Source organism: Ranitomeya imitator, chromosome 2 (genome assembly GCF_032444005.1).
Source record: "Ranitomeya imitator isolate aRanImi1 chromosome 2, aRanImi1.pri, whole genome shotgun sequence".
NCBI classification, from domain to species: Eukaryota; Metazoa; Chordata; class Amphibia; order Anura; family Dendrobatidae; genus Ranitomeya; species Ranitomeya imitator.
The window spans coordinates 184065127-184090426 of NC_091283.1; the positions used below are offsets into that span (position 1 = coordinate 184065127).

The 25300-nt window shown below is 42.6% G+C and overlaps 2 protein-coding genes across 5 annotated transcripts in view; both read left to right on the forward strand.

The window, feature by feature from the left end:
- Window positions 1-6142: 6142 nt before the first annotated feature.
- On the forward strand, window positions 6143-11333 carry DPM2 (dolichyl-phosphate mannosyltransferase subunit 2, regulatory). 2 transcript variants are annotated; one of them, XM_069748238.1, is made up of 4 exons: window positions 6143-6203; window positions 6291-6380; window positions 7723-7825; window positions 9596-11333. In XM_069748238.1, the coding sequence occupies exons 1-4, from the start codon at window positions 6201-6203 to the stop codon at window positions 9652-9654; spliced, it is 255 nt and encodes an 84-aa protein (XP_069604339.1). In that variant the 5' UTR covers window positions 6143-6200; the 3' UTR covers window positions 9655-11333. The 2 variants fall into 2 exon arrangements, with proteins under 2 accessions (XP_069604339.1, XP_069604338.1); XM_069748237.1 differs by lacking the exon at window positions 6143-6203 and having other exon boundaries at window positions 6212-6380.
- A 4978-nt stretch (window positions 11334-16311) lies between these two features.
- Window positions 16312-25300, forward strand: part of PIP5KL1 (phosphatidylinositol-4-phosphate 5-kinase like 1) — a 40545-nt gene continuing 31556 nt past the window's right edge. Inside the window, exons 1-2 of one of the 3 annotated variants that reach the window (XM_069748239.1) lie at window positions 16312-16460; window positions 17685-17778. In XM_069748239.1, the coding sequence (XP_069604340.1) occupies window positions 17731-17778 (48 nt within the window). In that variant the 5' untranslated portion in view covers window positions 16312-16460; window positions 17685-17730. Of the gene's footprint in view, window positions 16461-17378; window positions 17463-17638; window positions 17779-25300 lie in introns of those variants that run through there. The other 2 variants (XM_069748241.1, XM_069748240.1) reach the window with 2 other exon arrangements.

Genomic DNA, 25300 nt, shown 5'->3' on the forward strand with positions numbered 1-25300 from the left:
GACCAAAAAAAGGACCTGCGGTTTCTGCCAAGAGCTGCAGTTTTTTAAAAAAACTGTCCTGAAAAAAAAAGGATGGAAATCCTGAACGTGTGAACATACCCTAACTCTGCAGTCACCAACAAAATGGCTGCTCACTGGGTTCCTGAATCTCATCCTCTCTTATCCCTTAGCAAACACCCAGAAGGGGAGGAGAGGAGTGACATCACACACGTCAGCAGACTCCGACCATAATTACTGCAGTGCAGTAATGTGAGCTAGTTGTACACTAGGTTTTTGTCAAATTTCAGCAGCTGCTCCCCCTGGTGTTTAAATGTGGGAATGCCAAACCTTTTAAAATTATTTTTCATAGTTTACTAAATGATAAACGATAATATTTTTTAAGAAAATGTAAACATTAATTCTTTACATTTTTTCAATCGCTGGAAAAATGTTTTTTTTTGATGGCACCTTCCCTTTAAAGCCAGAAAGTTGCCATTTGAAATGACTTTAGTTTTGTGCCATGTCTGTGTTCTGTTTTTTTTTTCTACAAAATTAAACAACTGAATGAACATCCTCCAAGGCCGGTGATTCCATAATTTTTGCTAGGTGTTGTACTATCATTTACAGGATTGTAAAGGGAAACTCAGCTATTAAATATGACTTCCTAAGAATACTCGCGACTCCCTAATAAATCACTTTCTGGCACCAAACTATATTTAGTCCATTGATTAGCGATACAAGCCACAGACAGTGATGGCTCTCCGGACACTCATGGAAATCTATAGATCTATAAAAAGCGGTTACTAGTCAGGAGGACCACCAACACATCCAGTGTTCATGTACTTCCAAGGTGGAGAGAGGAAAAAGCCGCTGTTAGACGCCTCTGGGGCTGGCTTACCCCCTGTGATAACAAGGATTGAGCATGTTGAAACCCAATATATCTGATCCATCTTCACCCTTTATACTGTCATCAGGGGAGAGTTGATCCCCCTTTAATCCAATGATGCTTATCCCAATCAGCATGTATAATTCAGTGAGAAAAGGGGACACAAGCTGCAGCCAGACCTTATTGACAGTAGTTTATCTCCTGGCACAACAACAGATCGGACATATTGAATCCAACATGTCTGATCCACATTTTCCCTCACACACATTAATCCCTTTCCCACCAGAGTAATTTTTGATGTGTGCACCTTCAATTTTTTAAATCCTTTTATTTCAAGAGCCCACCTTTTTATTTCTGCATCAACATAATTGTACATAAAATGCAATGAAAAATGGGGAAAAAGTTCCAAGTAGGTTGAAATAGTGAAAAACACTATTTCGCCTTCGTTTTGTTTAATTTTTTTTTAAGTTTTAGTTTCATTATATTCATTGTCAGTTAAAGGTGATCTGATAACATGATTGTTCTGTTCAGTATGATTACGGCGATACCAAACATATATATGCACACATTTGTGCTATGTAATCTGAGAGCAGCATAATGTAGGGGCTGAGACCCTGATTCTAGCGATGTGTCACTTACTAGGCTGTGTATTTCTGTTTCAATAATTTCAGTGTTTTATCAGCAGGAGATTGTCACTACAGGACTAGGTTTCTCGTGCTTCCTAGTCCAACTGATTGGCAGCTGTCAATATACAGTGTACACAGCTGTCAATCAGAGTTGGGGGTGGGGTTATGCAGGGCTCAGCATTCATAGCACTGCTAGATTTGCTACAGAGAAAATTGGGATGGCATCAGAATGACAGCAAGCAGCCCACTACACTAAGTGACACATTGTTGGAATCAGGCTCTCTTGCCCTACATCATGCTGCACTCAGATTACATATCAAAAGCCTGGTGACATTCCTTTTCAGTCTTGCTTTTTTGGTGTGCAGAGATGACATTTTTATTGATAACATGATACCTGCAAAATTTTTATTGCATTTTTGGGCAATTTTCCTCTTGATTTCTGAGTTTGGAACAGGGGAGTGATTAAAAAAAAAAAATATATATATATTTTATACACACCGTGTATATATATACTGTGTGTGTATATATATATATATATATATATATATATATATATATATATATATATATATATATATATATATATATATACACTGCTCAAAAAAAATAAAGGGAACACTAAAATCCCACTTCGTAGATATCACTGAATGAAATATTCCGGTTGTAAACCTTTATTAATTACCTAGTGGAATGTGTTGAGAACAATAAAAGCTAGAAATAATCAACGTAAATCACAACTAATATCCCACAGAGGTCTGGAGTTGGAATGATGCTCAAAATCAAAGTGGAAAATGAAGTTACAGGCTGATGCAACTTCAGTGGAAATGCCTCAAGACAAGGAAATGATGCTCAGTAGTGTGTGTGGCCTCCACGTGCCTGTATGACCTCTCTACAACGCCTGGGCATGCTCCTGATGAGGCGGTGGATGGTCTACTGAGGTATCTCCTCCCAAACCAGCATCGGCCAACTCCTGGACAATCTGTGGTGAAACGTGACGTTGGTGGATGGTGCGAGACATGATGTCCCAGATGTGTTCAATCGGATTCAGGTCTGGGGAACGGGCGGGCCAGTCCATAGCTTCAATGCTTTCATCTTGCAGGAACTACTGATACACTCCAGCCACATGAGGTCTGGCATTGTCCTGCATTAGGAGGAACCCAGGGCCAACCGCACCAGCATATGGTCTCACAAGGGGTCTGAGGATCTCATCTCGGTACCTAATGGCAGTCAGGCTACCTCTGGCGAGCACATGGAGGGCTGTGCGGCCCTCCAAAGAAATGCCACCCCACACCATTACTGACACACAGTCAAACCAGTCATGCTGAAGGATGTTGCAGGCAACAGATCGCTCTCCACGGCGTCTCCAGACTCTGTCACATGTGCTCAGTGTAAACCTGCGTTCATCTGTGAAGAGCACAGGGTGCCAGTGGCGAATTTGCCAATCCTGGTGTTCTGTGGCAAATGCCAAGCGTCCTGCACGGCGTTGGGCTGTGAGCACAACCCCCATCTGTGGACGTTGGGCACTCAGACCATCCTCATGGAGTCGGTTTCTAACCGTTTGTGCAGACACATGCACATTTGTGGCCTGCTGGAGGTCATTTTGCAGGGCTCTGGCAGTGCTCCTCCTGTTCCTCCTTGCACAAAGGCTGAGGTAGCGGTCCTGCTGCTGTGTTTTTGCCCTCTTATGGCCCCCTCCATGCCTTCTGGTATACTGGCATGTCTCCTGGTAGCGCCTCCACCCTCTGAACACTACGCTGACAGACACAGCAAACCTTGTCACAGCTCGCATTGATGTGCCATCCTGGATGAGCTGCACTACCTGAGCCACTTGTGTGGGTTGTAGAGTCCGTCTCATGCTACCACGAGTGTGAAAGCACAACCAACATTCAAAAGTGACCAAAACATCAGCCAGAAAGCATTGGTACTGAGATGTGGTCTGTGGTCCCCACCACTCCTTTATTGAGTGTGTCTTGATAATTGCCAATAATTTCTATCTGTTGTCTATTCCATTTGCACAACAGCATGTGAAATTGATTGTGAATCATTATTCCTTCCTAAGTGGACAATTTGATTTCACAGAAGTTTGATTTAATTGGCGTTATATTCAGTTGTTTAAGTGTTCCCTTTTTTTTTTGAGCAGTGTGTGTATGTATATATATATATATATATGTATTATTGTACATTTTTATAGCACCATTTATTCCATGGCGCTTTACATGTGAAAAGGGGGCAAACATAGACAATACCAACTAAACATGAGCAAAAAACAAGGCACACAGGTACATAAGGAGGGAGGACCCTGCCCGCGAGGGCTCCCAGTCTGCATATATATATATTATATAAACATACATATATAGTTTATATATTTTGTTAAAAACTTTTTTTTATTAATTTTGACTTTATTTTTGATTGCCCCTTGTGCACTGTAATCATTTGCACTATATAGTGCGATACGTCTGTAATAAAATTGCTTTTATTTCAGCAAAAAATGACATTTGGCAAGAATAAAAAAAAATCAAACCAAACAGATAAAAACATTATAAAATATTCCAAGAATTGGAGTGAAATGTAATTCTTATTTCCATAGTGATTCGCTAATGATCCAGGAAATGCCTGATTATAACATCACACCCACCACGTCCAGTCGAGTTGCTTAGAAACAGATTTTTACGTTTTCTAAATTCTTTATATTTTTTACCATTTATTTTGGAAATGCACAGATGGATAGGCATTGGGAACGTCAAGCTGGAGTGATGAAAATGACGCTTTATCCCTCTCGGTCTGGTCAAGCTATCAAGAGATCATATCCTTACACTATACTATATCTGCATAGCATTTATTATTATTATTATTATTATCATTGTGCCATTATTCTATTTAATTTGCATTATAAAAATCTCTTTTTGCTACCTGGAAACCATCAGCAAGCAGCTAATGACTGATCTACTATTGTATTTCTATGAAATGCCTAATATAGGTTTTTATTTTTTAAGGTGTCCTGTGGAGTAGGGTCACTTCGAAAAACGTCTGGGAAAAATGCTTGAAAGATTTTTCTTATTCATTATATATTGTAAACGTCATTTTCTGTTCTTATATTAAGGCTTTTTAACCTTTTAATGACCAGATTTTTTTTGCTTTTTTTTTGACAGAGAAAAATTGATAGTTTTTTATTTATCTTGTGGACTAGTTGTAATTTCATTTTAACAGTACTGAAAATAATTCAAATGTGATGAAATTATGAAAAAAAGAAGAAGCAATTCCACCATTCTTTTTTTGGAGGGGAAAGGATGGGGAGGTTGTGTATTATTATTTTTTTTTAAGGATTTATTTGTGCAGTGAAAAATTACCTAAAAACCTAATATTCTGGGTCTGTACGATTACAGCGATAACAACCTAGCATTGTTTTTTTGTCCCAGTTAGTTGATTAAAAAAATCTGAATTTTTCACTTTTTTTGGTTTGTGTCGCCATTTTCCGTAATTTTTTTACTTGATGTGGCAGAGTTAGAGTTTGTTTTTTGCATGGTGAGCCAATGTTTTTATTTGGGGCACATACACTTTTTATTGCATTTTTAGTGAGATGAAGTGATAAAAAAAATATGCAATTTTGATTTATTCTTTTACAACGTTTACCAGTTGGGTTGATTATCTTCATATTTTGACAGATCCGACTTTTACTGACACTCTAATACCAAATATGTTTGTTTTTTTCACTTTCTTTTTAATGGGTGATAAAAAGGGAGTGAGTTGAATTTTTATACTTTTTTATTTTATAGTTTAAAACGTTGAGTATTTTTAACCCTTTAGGAAACCTGAAACTGTTATTATTCAATCCCTTTCCTCATGCAGACAATTTTCGTGTTTGCATTTTTTTCCCTCCCTTTTATTCAAGAGCCATATTTTTTTTTTCCACCCCTATAGTCTTATAACTGCTTTTCTTCTTCTTTTTTTTGTGGAACGAGTTGTAGTTTTGCATGACACCATTCACTTTAACATGTAATGTATGAGAAAACTAGAAAAAAAAATCAAAATGGGGTGAAAGTGTAAAAAATAATAGCAATTCCGCCATTATTATTATTATTTTTTTTTTTTTGGAGGGGGGGGGGGGGTTAATAAGCATTTTCACCTCATAAAACAATAGCAATTTATTCATTTGGGGAAAAAAAGAAAAAAATTAGGAAGTTGCCACAGAAAACCCGCAGTAAAAGCGCGAACAAAACATTTCAGGATACTAATAGAAAAAAAAAAGTAAAAACACCTCATAGAAGTCACATTGCCTGAGGTGATTTTCGCTTGAATTTTCGCATTATTTTTGACTGCCACAAAAACCCCCTCAGTGTGTGAACATCGACTAATAAAGCTCCAATAAAGACTAATGGGGAGCCATGCAAAATTTGCAAATTATGATAAGGGGGTCTGCATTCCAAGTCATATATAATTAATATATAACAACCCATTTTAAAATGTCAGAAATATTAATTAGCAAAAGGTACAAAATTAGATTCATTAAAGATGAATTGTGGTACATCCCGGTGTTAACAATTAAATGTGCCCGGACCATTACTGCTCCCCCCATCTCTCTTCATTTTGGTTCGCTCCAAGTCTTGACGCCAGATGGCAGGACTACGATTCCCGAGATGCTTTGCGCCCAACGCTTCTTTTTGATTGGCCAGTAGTAATCCGGAAGTGTGGGGATTGAGTGACGTTGCAGCATGGTGAGTTGGAGATCATAGATCGGTGTGATGGAGTACAGTGCGTGCCTTATTCTCCGGTGCTCGGTCATTGTGTCTGTTTTCTTTCAGGCGACAGGCATTGACCGGTTGGCCGGGGCTGGGCTGGTGGCGTTTAGCTCTGCGCTGTTCCTGTATTACACAGTGTGGGTCATCTGCTTGGTAGGTAATGGCTTGGGAGCTGTGTGCTAAACAGAAGAAGCCCTGGAGGCTGCTGGCCGTGTAGTACCACTAGTCCCAGCATGCCTTAGTGAGCTAAGTTTATATGAGGGTGCTCAGGCAGTGCAAACTACAACTCCCAGCATGCTTTGGCATAATTAACCTATTCCTACTGCCAGTAACTACTCACCATGAAACATACTACAAGTCCCAGCAAGCCCTGATAGGTTGAGATTGAATACACGAGCTCAGGCAGCCTATGGATACCCAGATGCTTGTGCACTACAAGTCCCAGCACACCGAGAACTCTGCATCAGCCCCAGAAAGGCTTCATTGTGACGTCATCTTCATCCCCCCTCCCCCCTGTACAGGCCTCCAGCTTTCTGCTAAGAGTCGGTTTCCCAAAAAATAAGAATCCGTCAGATAGTCGCATCTGCACCTAAAATAATATCAAGGGAAATAAGCCCCGACAGGGCATCGCCGGCGGAACAATCAGCGCGTCACGGGGCTCGGAGAAGTGGAGACGTGAATGGAAAGTGCAGCCTTTTTCTCTTAAACACTAATATAATCTATAATGTTTGGTGTTGCTGTAATCGTACTGACCCCTGGAGGTTTCTTTTTCTGCAAAATTGGGACTGCTTTGGGGAAAAAAAAACAGTGGCGTATTTTTTATTTATTTTTTTTTCCACCATTTTGCACCACTTGTAAATTTTTCCCGTTTTTCAGTTTATTATATGGTAAAATGATGGCTATGTGGCTGGAAATAATATTAAAAAAGGCTTTTGGATGAATGGGAAGAAGAAAAAAACCCTCAAAAAATGGAAAATCTCTGTGTGGAAGGGGTTAATTAGTACGGGGTTTTCACAGGCTTTTTCTTGGAAATCATCCGATTATTTTCATTCACAGCCAGAAAGCAGAGTTCTCCATTTCCTTCAGTTACACGCTGTGCTGTCATCCTCACATCCCTCCATGGCAGTTTGCTGGCACGCTGAGGTGCCCATTATAAGCAGTGGATGGCATGGATGCCCATTGATGATGAATGGCGTTGTGTGGCTTTTTCTGCTAAACCACATGTCACCCTTATGCCGAGGACTGGCTGTATGTATGGACGAGTGGGCAAAGTATTAACACTCTGCTCTTCTTTATACATCCGTGTGTTTTCAGTGGGGAGAGGAACAAGTGATCGGGCATGTAGAAATCCAATATGCCCAATCCTTCTGCCTGCCATGTGGACACCCCATATGCATTGGATCACTCCCAGCATGTCCTGTGTAGGGCACCTTCGGAGTGATTTCGGCCATAATGTTGATATTAATGGTGCCTTCTTGTTTTCCTTTCTTTGCAGCCATTTATTGGCAGCGATCATGTGATCCATTCCTTCTTCCTCCCACGTGACTATGCCGTGCTGCTGCCCCTGTTGGCCGGGCTCATCCTGCTCCTCCTCATGGGTAAGTCTTGTACCGCCGCCGGGGTGCCCGGACCGCGGGGGCCAGACTGGTTGTGTGGCTAGTGCACTAGCTCATCTATGTTAAATCATTTCTTACAATCCTTATTTAACCCCTTTAAAGGGGTCCTCTCCTGCTCACATGCACATCAGTGGGGCCAGTGACGTCAGGTCTACAGATATCTCCCAGCTTGCGCGCACAGGCGGGTCAGGTGCACACTTGAGTCGTGAGATCACCGGCCTTGCTCTCCTCTGATGCAGAAGTGAGCGGACCCCAGTTACCCCTCTTAATAGCAGACGTAAGATACGATGTAGCAGAGATGAGCTAGTGGCTGCTTCCGGAGCAGAAGTCGGCTGCCTGAGCTCTCTAGCTGTTGCGAAACTACAACTCCCAGCATGGACTGACAACTACTGCAGTAAAGGGTATTCCCATCTCATACACTTTTTTTTTTTTTTAAGCGTAGCCACAGGATATTCCATAAGTGTATGATAAAAGGGGCGTCCATCACTGGGAGGTCTCGCCGATCGTCAGTCTTGGGGCCCCTTCATTCGCCGCTGTGAGCGGAGAGGTTGTTGAAATTCCTGAATTTATGAATGGAGAGAGCGGCCATCTGTATGGGAATTTCCGCCACTTTCTCACTGGCTGTGGTGCCGTCAGGTACCTGTCCTCAAGATAGATACGGGTCCTATTAGTGGCAGCTGTATCCCCCATACATAGAGCCCCGTATTGGATGGAGCAAAGCTGCACATGCGCCGCCATTACCCTATTCATGGTCTGTGGGACTGCCGGAAATAGCTGTATTCACCTTTCTCCAGCGGTCCCGTTCTTGGATAAATGGTGGAGAGGGGAGGGAAGGGTTATGTGCGATTTTTTTTTTTTTTTTTTTTTTTTTTTTTTTTTTTTTTTTGGAGTAACCCTTTAAATCCTGAACATTCCTGTTAACTCAATTGTAGTGTATAGAATTGCTGCTTTTATATCACCAACTAGATGGTGGCCCGATTCTAACGCATCGGGTATTCTAGAATATGTATGTATATAGCAGCCACATAGTACATAGCACAGGCCACGTAGTATTTAGCAGTGTGGGCACCATATCCCTGTTAAAAAAAAAAATAATTAAAATAAAAAATAGTTACGGTATATACTCACCCACCGGGATCCAGCGAACCTCTGGCGATGCGCGTGCGGCTTCCGCCATCTTTCGTTCCCAGGATGCATTGCGAAATTACCCAGATCACTTAGCAGTCTCACGAGACTGCTAAGTCTTCTGGGTAATTTCGCAATGCATCTCTGGGAGCAGAAGCTGGCGGCAGGCGTGAGCGCATCGTCGGACTACGGAAGGTGAGAATAGCAGGTTTCTTGTTTTTTTAATTATTTTTAACATTAGATCGTTTTACTATTGATGCTGCATAGTCAGCATCAATAGTAAAAACTTGGTCACACCAGATTAATAGCGGCGGTAACGGAGTGAGTTACCCGCGGCATAACGCGGTCCGTTAACGCTGGCATTAACCCTGTGTGAGCGTTGACTGTGGGGAGTATGGAGCGGGCGCTGACTGCAGGGGAGTAGGAAGGGACTAATTGGACTGTGGCTGTCGCTGATTGGTCGCGGCAGCCATGACAGGCAGCTGGCGAGACCAATCAGTGACTTGGATTCCATGACAAACAGAGGCCGCAACCAATGAATATCTGTGACAGAAAGACGGAAGTGACCCTTAGACAATTATATAGTAGATAATCCTGTTCATCTATTTCCCTCCCCCCTTCTGTCAGGTGTCTTTGTGACGTATGTGATGTGGAAAAGTCGGAATCCTAAAAAGAAGTCACAGTGAAGACTCTCTGCAAAGATACTGGACCCTCTTTTTATATGTGACTGATTGAAACTCCCACCAACATTCCCGAGACCAATGGATGTCATCTATCATAAGGGATCACATCTCCCAGTGCTGACCTGAAGGTGTAACCAGGGATTGTATAGGGTTTTACCCCTGACCCGCAGCCCCCCACCCCCCTGCACATTGCAATACGCAGCCTGCATACAGTACAGTGGTCAAATATTGCCACCTGGTGGCTGCACTGAGTGATGACAGGTTTACATTTGTTGGCTTTCTCTGAATAAAGACTGTGCTGCAGGTCTCATCTGTAACCCCAGAACATGAATTTTTTTTTAATTTGTGTGATGGTTGTGGCTCCTTGGATAAGACTCTGTATAGCTACCGGACATGGATTTACTTACTATAGCTTTATTATAGGAATGTTGGTTTTAAATCCATTTAAAAAGCAACATGAAGGAGGAATCCACCTGCATTGCCGGGCCAGAATGTATTACTGATGTCTAGTTGCATCATTGCAAATAATTGTGCACCACTGATAAAACCTATGTCAAATGCATTAAAGGGGTATATTAAAGTATTAAAGAAGAAATGAGAAATCCAGCTCAACGAGGTAGTGAAAAAAACTTCTTTCTTTATTCACTTGGAAATATATTCAGTGGAGGATAAAAACATCAGCAATACAAAAGATAAAAAGCGATATCAACGCGTTTCTGGTGACAAAGCACCCTTAATCATGATATAATATCATGATTAAGGGGGCTTTGTCACCAGAAACGCGTTTTTATCCTCCACTGAATATATTTCCAAGTGAATAAAGAAAGAAGTTTTTTTCACTACCTCGTTGAGCTGGATTTCTCATTTCTTCTTTGATTGTCTACGCCCTGACACAGCGGCTCCGTGCTCCGAGTCTCCAAGGATGTCGATCATGGTGAGCTGGACTTTGTTCGATGTTGTATATTAAAGTATTACCTTCCCACAGGATAGGTGATAACTGTAGATCAGTAGGGGTCTGACCACTCAGATCCTCACTTATCACCAGAGTAGGTGTCTGGGAGCCACCATTTGAATTGAGCGGTACACTCCGTTCTCCCATAGATGATGAAAGTAACGTCAGTGCACACGTGGCTGCCGATGCATTGCAACAATGGTCACTGTAAGGTAGCACTTTATTCATCATCTACAAGACTGACGGACGTAGCTGAATCCAACGCTTGGCTTTCTTCATTATTCTTTTAGACCTTGATGTACAACTGCTGTTCCACTGAAATAGGATACACAGGACCCCTATTACAGTGGTTTTTAGGAGCCACACCGATATGATTTCTCCTGTAGACTTGAGTGTAGTTGTGTTCACTGAACCATTTCTATTGATGTCATTTGTGTTGTGGAGACTAGCATCTCCGCACGAGAAATTGACATGCTGCGGTCTTGAAAGATGCACTGCATGTCATTGTCCGCAGGTGCACATACACACATGGAAATGTAGAAATCCCATCCACTATGCTGTTACATCTGCCATCAAACCCACAGCAGTTCTGATCGTGGGCACGTACCCTTATTACTGACATACCTCTCTAGAATAAATATCAGCCCTACCTAGAGCATACGTTATCTACAGAATACCAAGAAGGGAAACGTAACTAAATGCATTTGTTAATAAAACTTTATATTCCAGGTTCAGGCTCCTTATTTATTTTCCTCTCGGCACTCTGCGAGATATAACCAGCTAGGTTACTGAGTTCATCCCCTCATTAAATGTGATCACCAGCAGATCTGTAGGGGCCCAACGCTCCTAAGAACGCCAGAATGAAGTTTTGGCCGCACATGCACAGCGCTGCTTCATTCACTTTGGTACTGCTAGACGAAGCTAAGCGCCGTACTCTCCTTTCTCTGGCAGTCCCATACTCAAGGAAAGGAGCAGTGGATGAGCACTTTTTTTTTAAATCAAAACTTTTAGTTAACATTTATCAAAGATAACAACAAGCATTTGGAAAAAGCAGAATCCTTATACATCTCATACAGACGCTTTACAAATGGACATTTTCATTTTACACCAAAAGTATTTCAGCTGACAGTGTATCCCCTGCCTTTTTCCCAACAATTCCCCCCCATGTTTCCCGCCAACTCCACGGAATCCCCTGTAGGGCATCTGATCCAATTACCCCATTGTTTACCAAATTTAGTCGTTGCCCCCCCCCCCCCTTTTGATATTTGCCATCTTTACCATCAAGATTGTGCTATTCAGACATTGGATTATTTATTCTATCGAGGAAGGATCATTGGCTAGCCAGTGTTTGGCAATGGACTTCCATTAGTTACGGCAAGGTGGATTGGAGCCGAACCACATCCCCAACAAGGTTCAAAAGGCATGACTTAGGGATCAGTGGAGTGTGAAGACCATAAACTTCTGTGACTAATTTGCCTACGTTTTCCCACAACTTGGTCAATTGGGGACAGGACCGAAACATATGGATTAAATCTGCTCCCTCTCTACATCGGACAGACCTCATCTATTCTGAGACCCATCTTGTGTATTACTTTGGGGGTCCCGTATACTCTGTGCACAAGGAGTAATTGAGACCTTCGCTGGTCGTGTTAATCGAGATCTTCCCTCTCGATTAAAAGACCTCCTCTCACTCCTCCATAGAAAAAATTTCCCACTTTTCTATCCCAACGGAATTTATCCGAGGCGATGGGGTTTCCCAAAATGATTAACAAAGAATTGTATAGTAGTGAACTCAAGCCCTTTGTAGGTTTAGTGTGTGCCACAATGTCCCACACCCCACTAGATGAGGTGGTGAGGTCAGAGATACTTTCCTGGGTTCTAACGGCCTTAGTTGTAGATACTTAAAAAACCTTACAATTACTCATTGAATTCTTGTTTCAGATGATCAAATGAACAGAAATGTCCATCTATATACAGTTGGTATACATACTGCAGACCCTGCCTTTTCCAGTTCCCAAAGACCTCCGAATGTAAAAGTTCCATCAGACAAGGGCTATTCCAGTATGTATCCTATCTGGAATAACCCTTGTCTGAGGGAACTTTTAGAGCAATCCTGTATTCCCAGCCATCTCTTGCAGACCCATCAAAACTTTGTGGATAAGGACTAAAGTAGGATACCCTCTTGAGTTACCTTTCCAAGGGAAGAAAAGACGATTTTTCACAATTTATGGTTAATTCCGATAATAGTGCAAATCTCTCTATGATCCTCATTATAACTGGAAGTGAAATATTAGAATTATTATTGAATAAAATAAGATACTCCGCATATGCCATCCTTTCCTCCCATATTTAAAGCCTATCTCAGGGTGCCTTGTAATAATGTGGGCTAGAGGTTAGTAGTGATGACTGAGGGCATCCCTACCTTGTCACCTATGCAGTTCTAGACTGTCAGAGATGTCTCCATTCGCTCTTATCTTAGCGGTCAGGCCTTATATAATATCCATTTAATGAAATTGGGACCAAAGCCCATTTCCTTTAGGACAGCCCTTATATATCCCCACTCCGCACTATCCAAGGCCTTAGTTGTATCTAAGGTAAGAATAGCCCTATTTCTTGGATCAGCCTGAGATGCTTGCATATTTATGAACAGCCTACGTGAATTAATGGCTGTGTTATGTGGCATGGAGCTGTAGCCGTGGGCGAGGGACTAGTCTTCCAAGACCCGGCACTACATGAAAATGGGGGTCCTGGCTGGGTGTGTGGCCTTTAGCTTTGGTCTGCTACTGACCCAGGTTCATCCCTGTCTGAAGAAAAGCTCCATTGTCTTCTCACCCATCCCCTCCCATTCTGGCCTAGTCCCAACTGTTAACCCTATCTTTCCCTATTAACTCACTGCTGCTGGACAGAACACAACCTCATCGCATAAGAATGGAAATCGCTAAACATATTACAGAAATACACGTGTCTTATGTCTTCAATGGGGAACGTGAACAACCCCCCCCCACCTCCTTACAGCTGTATTTAGAGGGCATAAAGCCTGCATGATCAGAATGAATTGCCGAGGTTATGACTGTACTAAGTCTTGTTGCGAGGATTTTTGCCAAAATCTTGACATAATACGTCAACAACGAAATGTGCCTGTACGAGTCCTGTAGTTCCTTGTCTTTACCATCTTTGGGTAAAACCACAATCACCGCCTCATATAAAGATCTTGAAAGTTCCCCAGACAAAAATGCATTTTTAATCATTTCCGAGCAATGTTGCTATAGTTGCCCCTCTAACGGCTTGTAAATTTCTATTGGAAGGACGTCTGATCCCGGGTCCTTGTCATTTGACATTGTCCCCACCGCTTGTTGGATTTCCTCCGAGATCGGCAAATCTAGGAAGTCATTATCTTTATCCGCCAGAGAAGGGTGACCAATCCCTGCTTAATACTCCTGAGTGGTCCTCCTGAGGGTAATTAGCTGTCAAGGAATGTAAGCTGCAATAGAATCCATGTAGGATCCCCAATATTTTAGAGGTTTGAGTGCCGACATTTCCCTCTGCATCTCCTAGTTGATAAGTAAAAGCATTCTGTGCATGTCTGTCTAATTGACCGGTAGTTTCTTATTCCTCATTGAACTGTTCAATGTTCAACCATCATTATCCACGTGTCTGTTGGATGTGTGGATACATCATGACTAGGGATGAGTGAATAACTTTGGATAACTCCTTATCCAAGTGGCTATAGCGCTTACCGAATAGCTGCATCGGGAACCCGGATACCTGGAGGGCCCCCGATAATCAGCTGTTTGGTGCCGCAGCTGTATGTGTGACAATCAAATGCATGGAGCATCCACATGTTCGCGCCCCTTGAGGAAGGTACCATACCGAAACGCGCGTCGGGGTGGACGGGCGTCCCTATGTGTGCTCATTGCCATTTGCACTAGGTAATGTGTATGCATATAAAGTTTCCTGAAGAAGCATCAGGCGAAACGCGCGTCGAGGCAGAGGGACGCCGAGGAGACCCCACATAGCGCACCATAGGTAATACTTGTATTTACCGTAATTACCTCATTTATTAGTGGCTTGGCATCAGCAAATTACACATTAGTGGGGGGAGATTCGCACCACAGGGTGTTAGAAATTAGGCATTGCTGTGCCATTTCTATGGTGGATATTACCATTCGGCAAATCCACCCCTTTCCCCTTAGTAATATCTTTGCCTTGTAATTTATATAGGGCACATGGGAAGTTACTCTGTTTGGTTGTGCTTTAGCAATACAGTGGATGTCTCTCTATGGCTGTTATGTCCCTCTTTTTTGGTTCTAGCACCTTTTTGTCATTATGAGTTATTTTAATTGTTAAAAATAAAATCTGTTTTATTACAAAAGTACCACCTTGTTTGGGATTACCTTTATTCTAATCTCCAAAGATGTGATTTATATGGTTTACATACAGTAAACCATCTCATATCCCTTTTTTTTTTTTTTTTGCATATTCCACACTACTAATGTTAGTAGTGTGTATGTGCAAAATTTGACCAAGAAAAAAATAGCCAATGCATATAAATGTGCACACCTGCTACATGATACCCAGAAAATAGTATACATTTTTATTACAATAGCAAAGACAGATACAGAATATAAAATAAATTAAAAACATGTAACAAAGCACAACACCCCTACCAAACAGCCTGTATAAAGCAATATATAATATAATATGGTGCACACGCTGCTAATGCTATAACCAACACACAAGGCACTATAGAAATATCACGTATGGTACACAAGTCACGTGTGAGGCCAACATACAATATATGACAACCAAATGACGTTAAATCATGGCCTGAGAATGACAAGATATGGGCGTCCCCAATTATGTCAAAGAAATGCCCGTGAGTTTCTGGCCCCCATAGACTTTCATTGGCGTATTTTTTGCGCAATACGGTGATAAACGCAGCATGCTGCGTTTTTCTACGGCCGTAGAAGACCGTATAATACGGATCAGTAAAATACGGCAGATAGGAGCTGGGCCATAGAGAAGCATTGTACCGTATGCAATCCGTATTTTCTGCACCTCTCATACGTCCGTAAAACGCGGTAGTGTGAGGCCGGCCTTATTGTGAGTCATGGGTCCTCCGCCGCCGCCTCCTTTTAATGGTGATAACTTTTAGGCCATGTTCACACACTCAGTATTTGGTCAGTATTTTACATCAGTATTTGTAAGCACTCCTGTTCCCAAGGCTTGAGAGATCTGATGGTGTGCCGGATTGGCGTGGTCTACAGTGTTGCTCAGTCTGACATCTATTGCATCACACTGCAGGGAGCAATGGGTTAACTGCACGGCGTACAATGCCACATACCCGTCATTATCCCCGAGCGTCTCCTTGTTATAGGGCACAATCACTGCACCTATTTGTGCACTGATTGCTGTAAATAGAGACAGGATTATGGGGTCCCGGGGGAAGGGGCCGTGACTTAAGAACAATTATAGGACCTGCCTGCGTCTTGCTGTGAGCAGGTAGGAGCCGTGAATTACAGTGCAGCGGGCACACTACCCTCATTATGTATTTATTTATATAGCGCCAATGTATCCTGCCTCTCCCGGGGGTCTCCAGCGCCAATGAACCGTCCCCGGGGGGTAGCATAAAATGTCGCAAATTACATAATAGTTATTACAGAGCTGCCACATATTAACATCCTTTGTTTAATGTTTATTTTTGGAAGAATTAAGGAGAAGGTCCACGAAACGAGCTACAAGAATATGCTGGTAATGGAAAAATACCCAAGTAGATGGCACGGACTGCCGAGCCCAATGATTGGCTGTAATGCTGTGAACGTGCAGCGGCCTAGACTCATCAAAGGACCAGGGGAAGGTGAGTAAAGCAAAGATTGTTTTGTTTTTTTTACTACTAATGGAGGTTATAAAGAAAACCTTTTCTGAAAAAGGGACAAACCGTTTAAAAGGATTGTGTCAATAACACTAGGACATGTGGACCTGCAGCAATCAGCTGATCTTGGCCTCATGTTGGCAAAGCCACACCTAAAGAGTTGAACATGTACGGCAATTAAGGCTACTTTAACACTAGCGTCGGTCCGTCGCAGTGCGTCGGGCTGACGTACCGGCGCATCCTGTGACAACGCAGCACAATGGGGGTAGTGGATGCATTATTACAACGCATCCGCTGCCCCATTGTGAGTTGCGGGGAGGAGGGGGTGGAGTTCTGGCCGCGCATGCGCGGTCGGAAATGGCGGACACGACGCACAAAAAAAACGTTGCAAGCAACGTTTTTTTTTTGTTCCGACGGTCTGCCACAACACGACGCAACCGTCGCACGACGATTGCAACGTGTGGCAATGCGTCGCTAATGTTAGTCTATGGGGAAAAAAAGCATCCTGCAGACAACTTTGCAGGATGCGTTTTTTCTCCAAAACGACGCATTGTGACGTGCGTCGTACGACGCTAGTGTGAAAGTAGCATAAGAGACAAACTCTTGAGTCAATGGATGAAATCAGCGATAAACTTTAGACCTCATGCAACCCCTATGCAAGTATTGCATTGGATTGAACACAATGCGTGGTGGCGCTCTTAACCATTGAGCCGCACTGAGCTTCCTGATTGAAAATAATAGGAGCAATGTATGCTGTTGATAGATGAGTGGGGTGTATGATGCACCTTTCTGTATGAGATACTACCGGCGACTTGTATAAACGCAAAGGAGCCGTCACAGCTTGTCGGACACATGGGAACCACAACAAAGCGACACCGTCACTTGGCAACTGTGAAGGAAACTCCATGCCGATTTCACCTGGGTCTCCCTGTACCTGCAGCCCCACCCTCACCTCCTCACACCGGCTTCATGTGGATCTGCTACAAGGTGCTTATTACTTGCGCTCCAGATTTTGACATTTGACCTTCGCGCCTTTCTTCTGTCACCTTTACAAGCTCATCCTCCGAGTCGGCTAAATTCTGATCACATCATCATCGACATATAATATTTTGAGATTTTTAATCCATTTTTATTATTTTCCTACCTTCTTTTTTTTTTTCCAGTTTGGATCTTTAACCATCGATGAATTTCTATTTCTTCCACCTGCAGAGACCTTGAGCTTCCAGAATGATCACGGTCACCCCCAGCATTACCAATGGAGAATATTAACAAGACCAGATCCCAGACTGGAAGCCGCGTGTCTGTAAGTATAGATCCCAGTGGTCACTTTTCTCAGTTTGGTATCTGGCGGATATCCAGGAATTGGAAATGTCGTCTTCCTATCTGCATTAGAGCCCCTCGGGGCCATGGTTTATGGGAAGGTACAATCCTAATGTACTATGTGCACTGACCGGAAAGAGTTTTGGCTTTCAGCACCTAAAGAGTTAAGTTCGCAGGAATGCGGCGGATTTTTATTCTGCAAATGTGGTAGGGTGGAATGTGTGAAGTGTCCGCACCTTTTCTGCAGTGAGGTCAATTTTTACACCCTTGAGAAATGGACCCTGTTTTTTTTCCTCGTCATTCATTTTGCCTCCGTTTTTTCTTTCCATCTGTTTCTTTTCTAACTTTTGATCGACTCGTAATTGATAACTGAAAAAAAGGATTAAACTCGTATGGAAAAGTGAGGTACAAAGACTGTCTTCCACACTTCATACTTTTCCCCCATAGTTTTTAATGATGCGCAAAACGGCTGTGGACAGGTTACGCTCTGAGTCTCGCGGATCGTCCGTTTTTTTTAAACGTATGGATCGGTGAAACTTTATGGGTCCGTGAGCTGCCTGAAAAATAAAAAAAAATCTCCTGTGTTGTATACTCTGCAGATTTTGGGGCACAAAATGGTCCATGGAAAATCCGCAGCCTATTACAGGATCAGCATTGTGGATCAGATTTCCCAAAGTCTTAAGCAGAGAAAATCTTTTTTTGTAAATTATTTACAGACTTGAAATCTGCAGCCTGCCTATTTATCTACATCAAATCCGTCCGGGTTTTCTCAGTAAAATCATCATATATTCACATGGAGCTTGTGCCACGGTTTTTGTTGCGGTATGGGTGTAGACCTCACCCTTTTATATTGCAGATGTGAAATCCATGATGAATTCTGGAAAATCCATGTGCAAAATCCACAAATTAAAGACAACGTGTGCATTTACTCTTGGCGCTTATTCAGACGTCCATTTACGGGTTTTTTTTCACGCCATTAAAATTTAGACTGTTTTTCATCAGTGTGACGGATTCAATTTTCATCCATGTGCCCATTTTTACCATCATGGATTCACTTTTTCCTTTTTTTATCTCCTATGCAAAACCTAAAATCTAACTAAGCTGTTGCTAGGTTTCCTTTGTTAATTCTGTGTATTAGTAATTAGTGACTAGAGCAGCAGAACTGACCCCACGGCTCACATATAGTACCGAGTGCTCCGGGAAGAGCCATGTATCCGGGCCACAAACATTTTCTCCCTGCAGAGGAAGAAGCTCAGGTAAGCCTGATACAGAGCGACGCTCCAGTCATCCAGCATTTTATGTTCTGCTAATATCGGAAATTCCAAAATTTATTACAGGCTTTGCAATTTCTGGGATTCTTTTTGTGATTTTTTTTTTTTTTTTTTTTTTTTTTTTTTTTTTGTTTTTGTTTTTGTTCAGTTCTTGTCATTTTTCTCAAAACCCAGCATGTTTTTTGGCCATTTTGTACGAAAGAAAAAAGCGCCTGCAAAAAAAAGTATGTAAATAATGTGTGAACTGAAACAACATAATAGAAATCTCATGTAAAAAAAAAAGCATAAAAAGGACATTTTTTTTATAAGCACTACCACTCACCAGAATTTTTTTTTTATAAAAGCCTTAACTTTTCCTAATCACATGGAGTTTTTTTTAAATGCAGATCTTTTTTTCTGTTCATTTTCTTTAGGAAATCCATTTTGCTATTCATGTGAGATTTATATAGTGGGGTTTTTTTTTCACGTACAGATTTTGACAGACTCCTTGTGGGAAAAAAATGAAAAAGTACATGCCACCTCCAAATTAGGCAATGTCCAATCATAAGGTTATTTAAAAAAAAAAAAAAAACCTTCAGGAAGCCACAAACTCCTCCAAAAGCATCTTAAAAAGAAAAAAAACAAAACCTTAATGCTGCAAAAGTCTCCATATGAACGTTGCCTCAGGCCTCTTTAACACAGATTTTTTTGGGGGCTAATTGGCACCCTGATTTTCCATTTTTTTACAAGCATTCTATTAATGGTTTTTTTTCTTACTATAAAGCAACCTATAAGAAAATGCAAGAGAAGTCATGCCTAGAATGTCGGCATCCTAGATGCTGATGCAGTTGAAAACAATGATGGGAGAGGGAGCGTCTGTTGATGCTTCCTCTCCTGTCATTCCCTCTGCATCTGAGCAGTGTGACGTCTCAGCGCAGAAGGTGTGATGACGTTACTGCAGCGCGACCATCTGTGCCGAGCAGTGCAGAGAGTCAGAAGATGATCTGCAGAGACCGGAGCAGTGGGGTAATGGGGAAAGGTGAGTATTTGATTATTTTTTTATGTATGGAGCAATACATGGGGCCCATCATTACTGTATGGAGAACTATGTGGTATCTATAATACTGTATGGAGGACTATGTGGTACCTAGAATACTGTATGGAGGACAATGCGGTACCTAGAATACTGTATGGAGGACTATGTGGTACCTAGAATACTGTATGGAGGACTATGTGGTATCTGTAATACTATATGGAGGACTATGTGGTATCTAGAATACTGTATGGAGGACTATGTGGTGCCTAGAATACTGTATGGAGGACTATGTGGTGCCTAGAATTCTGTATGGAGGACTATGTGGTGCCTAGAATACTGTATGGAGGACTATGTGGTACCTAGAATACTGTATGGAGGACTATGTGGTATCTGTAATACTGTATGGAGGACTATGTGGTACCTATAATACTGTATGGAGGACTATGTGGTATCTATAATACTGTATGGAGGACTATGTGGTGCCTAGAATACTGTATGGAGGACTATGTGGTGCCTAGAATACTGTATGGAGAACTATGTGGTATCTATAATACTGTATGGAGGACTATGTGGTACCTAGAATACTGTATGGAGGACAATGCGGTACCTAGAATACTGTATGGAGGACTATGTGGTATCTATAATACTGTATGGAGGACTATGTGGTACCTAGAATACTGTATGGAGGACTATGTGGTATCTGTAATACTATATGGAGGACTATGTGGTGCCTAGAATACTGTATGGAGGACTATGTGGTGCCTAGAATACTGTATGGAGGACTATGTGGTGCCTAGAATACTGTATGGAGGACTATGTGGTACCTAGAATACTGTATGGAGGACTATGTGGTACCTAGAATACTGTATGGAGGACTATGTGGTACCTAGAATACTGTATGGAGGACTATGTGGTACCTATAATACTGTATGGAGGACTATGTGGTATCTATAATACTGTATGGAGGACTATGTGGTACTTATAAGGCTACGTTCACATTTGCGTTGCTGTGTGTTGCGCACAACGCATGCAAAAACGCATTGTTTTGTGACGCATGCGTCCATTTTTGGCCGATTTTGGACGCAAAAAAAATCCACCTTGATGTGTCCTCTGCGCCCTGACGCTTGCGCCACAAAAGACGCATGCGTCACAAAACGCAAGACAACGCATGTCCATGCACCCCCATGTTAAATATAGGGGCGCATGACGCATGCGTCGCCACGGTTGCGCCCGACGCATCGCGAATGTGAACGTAGCCTAATACTGTATGGAGGACAATTTGCTGCCCATAATACTGTATGGAGGACTATGTGGTACCTATTCTGCAAGCACCTTCTCCAGGTCCATCGGAGCACCTCCAACAGTGCTTGTCGGGCCGAGCTGGGCAGATTCCCTCTACACCTAACAGTTCTAAAGAGGGCGCTGTCATTCCGGGCTCACCTGCATAGGAGCAATCCAAGCTCCCATCACCATAAAGCCCTGATACATGTAGGTGAAACAGAAAAACCAGAACCCTCGGAACAGCCCAGCCAAACCCAACCGGACCAGAACACCAATCACAACAACCTGACAAAAGCCGGAATCAGGAAGATGGCAGACGAAGGCCAGGAGAGGTATGTCAGTGACTGGAAGAATGATATCATCAGCTCACAGAAACTGACCATGTACCGGAGCCTACAGACTGGCGCCATATCTGGAGAAACTCCCGGACCCCAGAGACCGCCAGATCCTGAGCCGATATAGACTCAGCGCCCACAGTCTGGCCATCGAATGTGGCCGACACAGGCAGAGCTACAAGCCCAGGGAGGAAAGACTGTGCCAACACTGTGACCAGGAGGCCATAGAGGACGAAACCCACTTCCTGCTACACTACTCCAAATACTCAGCAGTGAGGGACACTCGCTTCAGGAGACTCTCACATCTCTTCCCAGACTTCATCACCATGAAGGAGGAAGAGAAAACATATATCCTGCTGGGAGAAGAAGAGAGAGAGCGGTGGAGATAGCAACGCGGTATGTGAGCGAATGCCATAGACTGCGAGAAAGAGAACTATGATGCCATGGACTATAGCCCCCACAATGGATATGCCCCATCCACCTCCCCTATGCCATGGACTATAGCCCCCACCCTGGATCTGCCCCCATCCACCTCCCCTATGCCATGGTCTATAGCCCCCACAATGGATCTGCCCCCATCCACCTCCCCTATGCCATGGACTATAGCCCCCACAATGGATCTGCCCCCATCCACCTTCCCTACAGCTCCTACCCAACATCCCCACAGTCCCTATCCCTATTGCCTTTATACACTTGCTTTGGCAAAACTGATGTGTATTTGGTCCTGCCAATAAAGCTTCTTTGAATCTTGAATCCTATAATACTGTATGGAGGACTATGTGGTACCTAGAATACTGTATGGAGGAATATGGTACCTACAATACTGTATGGAGGACTATGTGGTACCTAGAATACTGTATGGAGGACTATGTGGTACCTAGAATACTGTATGGAGGACTAGGTGGTACCTAGAATACTGTATGGAGGACTATGTGGTATCTAGAATACTGTATGGAGGACTATGTGGTATCTGTAATACTGTATGGAGGACTATGTGGTACCTAGAATACTGTATGGAGGACTATGTGGTACCTAGAATACTGTATGGAGGACTATGTGGTACCTAGAATACTGTATGGAGGACTATGTGGTATCTAGAATACTGTATGGAAGACTGTGATATCTGTAATACTGTATGGAGGACTGTGGTATCTGTAGTACTGTATGGAGGACTATGTGGTACCTAGAATACTGTATGGAGGACTATGTGGTACCTAGAATACTGTATGGAGGACTATGTGATACCTAGAATACTGTATGGAGGACTATGTGGTACCTAGAATACTGTATGGAGGACTATGTGGTACCTAGAATACTGTGTGGAGGACTATGTGGTACCTATAATACTGTATGGAGTACTATGTGGTATCTATAATACTGTATGGAGGACTATTTGCTGCCCATAATTCTGCATGGATGACTATGTAGTACCTATAATACTGTATGGAGGACTATGTGGTACCTAGAATACTGTATGGAGGACCATGTGGTACCTAGAATATTGTATGGAGGACGATGTGGTACCTAGAATACTGTATGGAGGACTATGTGGTACCTAGAATACTGTATGGAGGACTATGTGGTACTTAGAATACTGTATGGAGGACTATGTGGTACCTAGAATACTGTATGGAGGACTTTGTGGTATCTATAATACTGTATGAAGGACTATGTGGTACTTATAAGGCTACGTTCACATTTGCGTTGCTGTGTGTTGCGTCGGCGACGCAACGCATGCAAAAACGCATTGTTATGTGACGCATGCGTCCATTTTTGGCCGATTTTGGACACAAAAAAATGCAACTTGCTGCGTCCTCTGCGCCCTGACGCTTGCGCCAAAAAAGACGCATACGTCACAAAACGCAAGACAACGCATGTCCATGCGCCCCCATGTTAAATATAGGGGCGCATGATGCATGCGTCGCCACGGTTGCGCCCGACGCATCGCAAATGTGAACGTAGCCTAATACTGTATGGAGAACTATTTGCTGCCCATAATTTTGCATGGAGGACTATGTAGTACCTATAATACTGTATGGAGGACTATGTGGTACCTAGAATACTGTATGGAGGACTATGTGATACCTAGAATACTGTATGGAGGACTATGTGGTACCTAGAATACTGTATGGAGGACTATGTGGTACCTAGAATACTGTGTGGAGGACTATGTGGTATCTATAATACTGTATGGAGGACTATGTGGTACCTATAATACTGTATGGAGGACAATTTGCTGCCCATAATACTGTATGGAGGACTATGTGGTACCTATAATACTGTATGGAGGACTATGTGGTTCCTAGAATACTGTATGGAGGACTAGGTGGTACCTAGAATACTGTATGGAGGACTATGTGGTATCTAGAATACTGTATGGAGGACTATGTGGTATCTGTAATACTGTATGGAGGACTATGTGGTACCTAGAATACTGTATGGAGGACTATGTGGTACCTAGAATACTGTATGGAGGACTATGTGGTACCTAGAATACTGTATGGAGGACTATGTGGTATCTAGAATACTGTATGGAAGACTGTGATATCTGTAATACTGTATGGAGGACTGTGGTATCTGTAGTACTGTATGGAGGACTATGTGGTACCTAGAATACTGTATGGAGGACTATGTGGTACCTAGAATACTGTATGGAGGACTATGTGATACCTAGAATACTGTATGGAGGACTATGTGGTACCTAGAATACTGTGTGGAGGACTATGTGGTACCTATAATACTGTATGGAGTACTATGTGGTATCTATAATACTGTATGGAGGACTATTTGCTGCCCATAATTCTGCATGGATGACTATGTAGTACCTATAATACTGTATGGAGGACTATGTGGTACCTAGAATACTGTATGGAGGACCATGTGGTACCTAGAATATTGTATGGAGGACGATGTGGTACCTAGAATACTGTATGGAGGACTATGTGGTACCTAGAATACTGTATGGAGGACTATGTGGTACTTAGAATACTGTATGGAGGACTATGTGGTACCTAGAATACTGTATGGAGGACTTTGTGGTATCTATAATACTGTATGAAGGACTATGTGGTACTTATAAGGCTACGTTCACATTTGCGTTGCTGTGTGTTGCGTCGGCGACGCAACGCATGCAAAAACGCATTGTTATGTGACGCATGCGTCCATTTTTGGCCGATTTTGGACACAAAAAAATGCAACTTGCTGCGTCCTCTGCGCCCTGACGCTTGCGCCAAAAAAGACGCATACGTCACAAAACGCAAGACAACGCATGTCCATGCGCCCCCATGTTAAATATAGGGGCGCATGATGCATGCGTCGCCACGGTTGCGCCCGACGCATCGCAAATGTGAACGTAGCCTAATACTGTATGGAGAACTATTTGCTGCCCATAATTTTGCATGGAGGACTATGTAGTACCTATAATACTGTATGGAGGACTATGTGGTACCTAGAATACTGTATGGAGGACTATGTGATACCTAGAATACTGTATGGAGGACTATGTGGTACCTAGAATACTGTATGGAGGACTATGTGGTACCTAGAATACTGTGTGGAGGACTATGTGGTATCTATAATACTGTATGGAGGACTATGTGGTAC

Bases quoted from the DNA above. Each gene is read 5' to 3' on its own strand.
- DPM2 (XM_069748237.1), top strand. From the start codon at position 6,231: ATGGAGTACAGTGCGTGCCTTATTCTCCGGTGCTCGGTCATTGTGTCT. The intron at 6,381-7,722 runs GTAGGTAATGGC...CTTTCTTTGCAG, and splicing joins CAGTGTGGGTCATCTGCTTG to CCATTTATTGGCAGCGATCA. The intron at 7,826-9,595 runs GTAAGTCTTGTA...CCCTTCTGTCAG, and splicing joins CATCCTGCTCCTCCTCATGG to GTGTCTTTGTGACGTATGTG.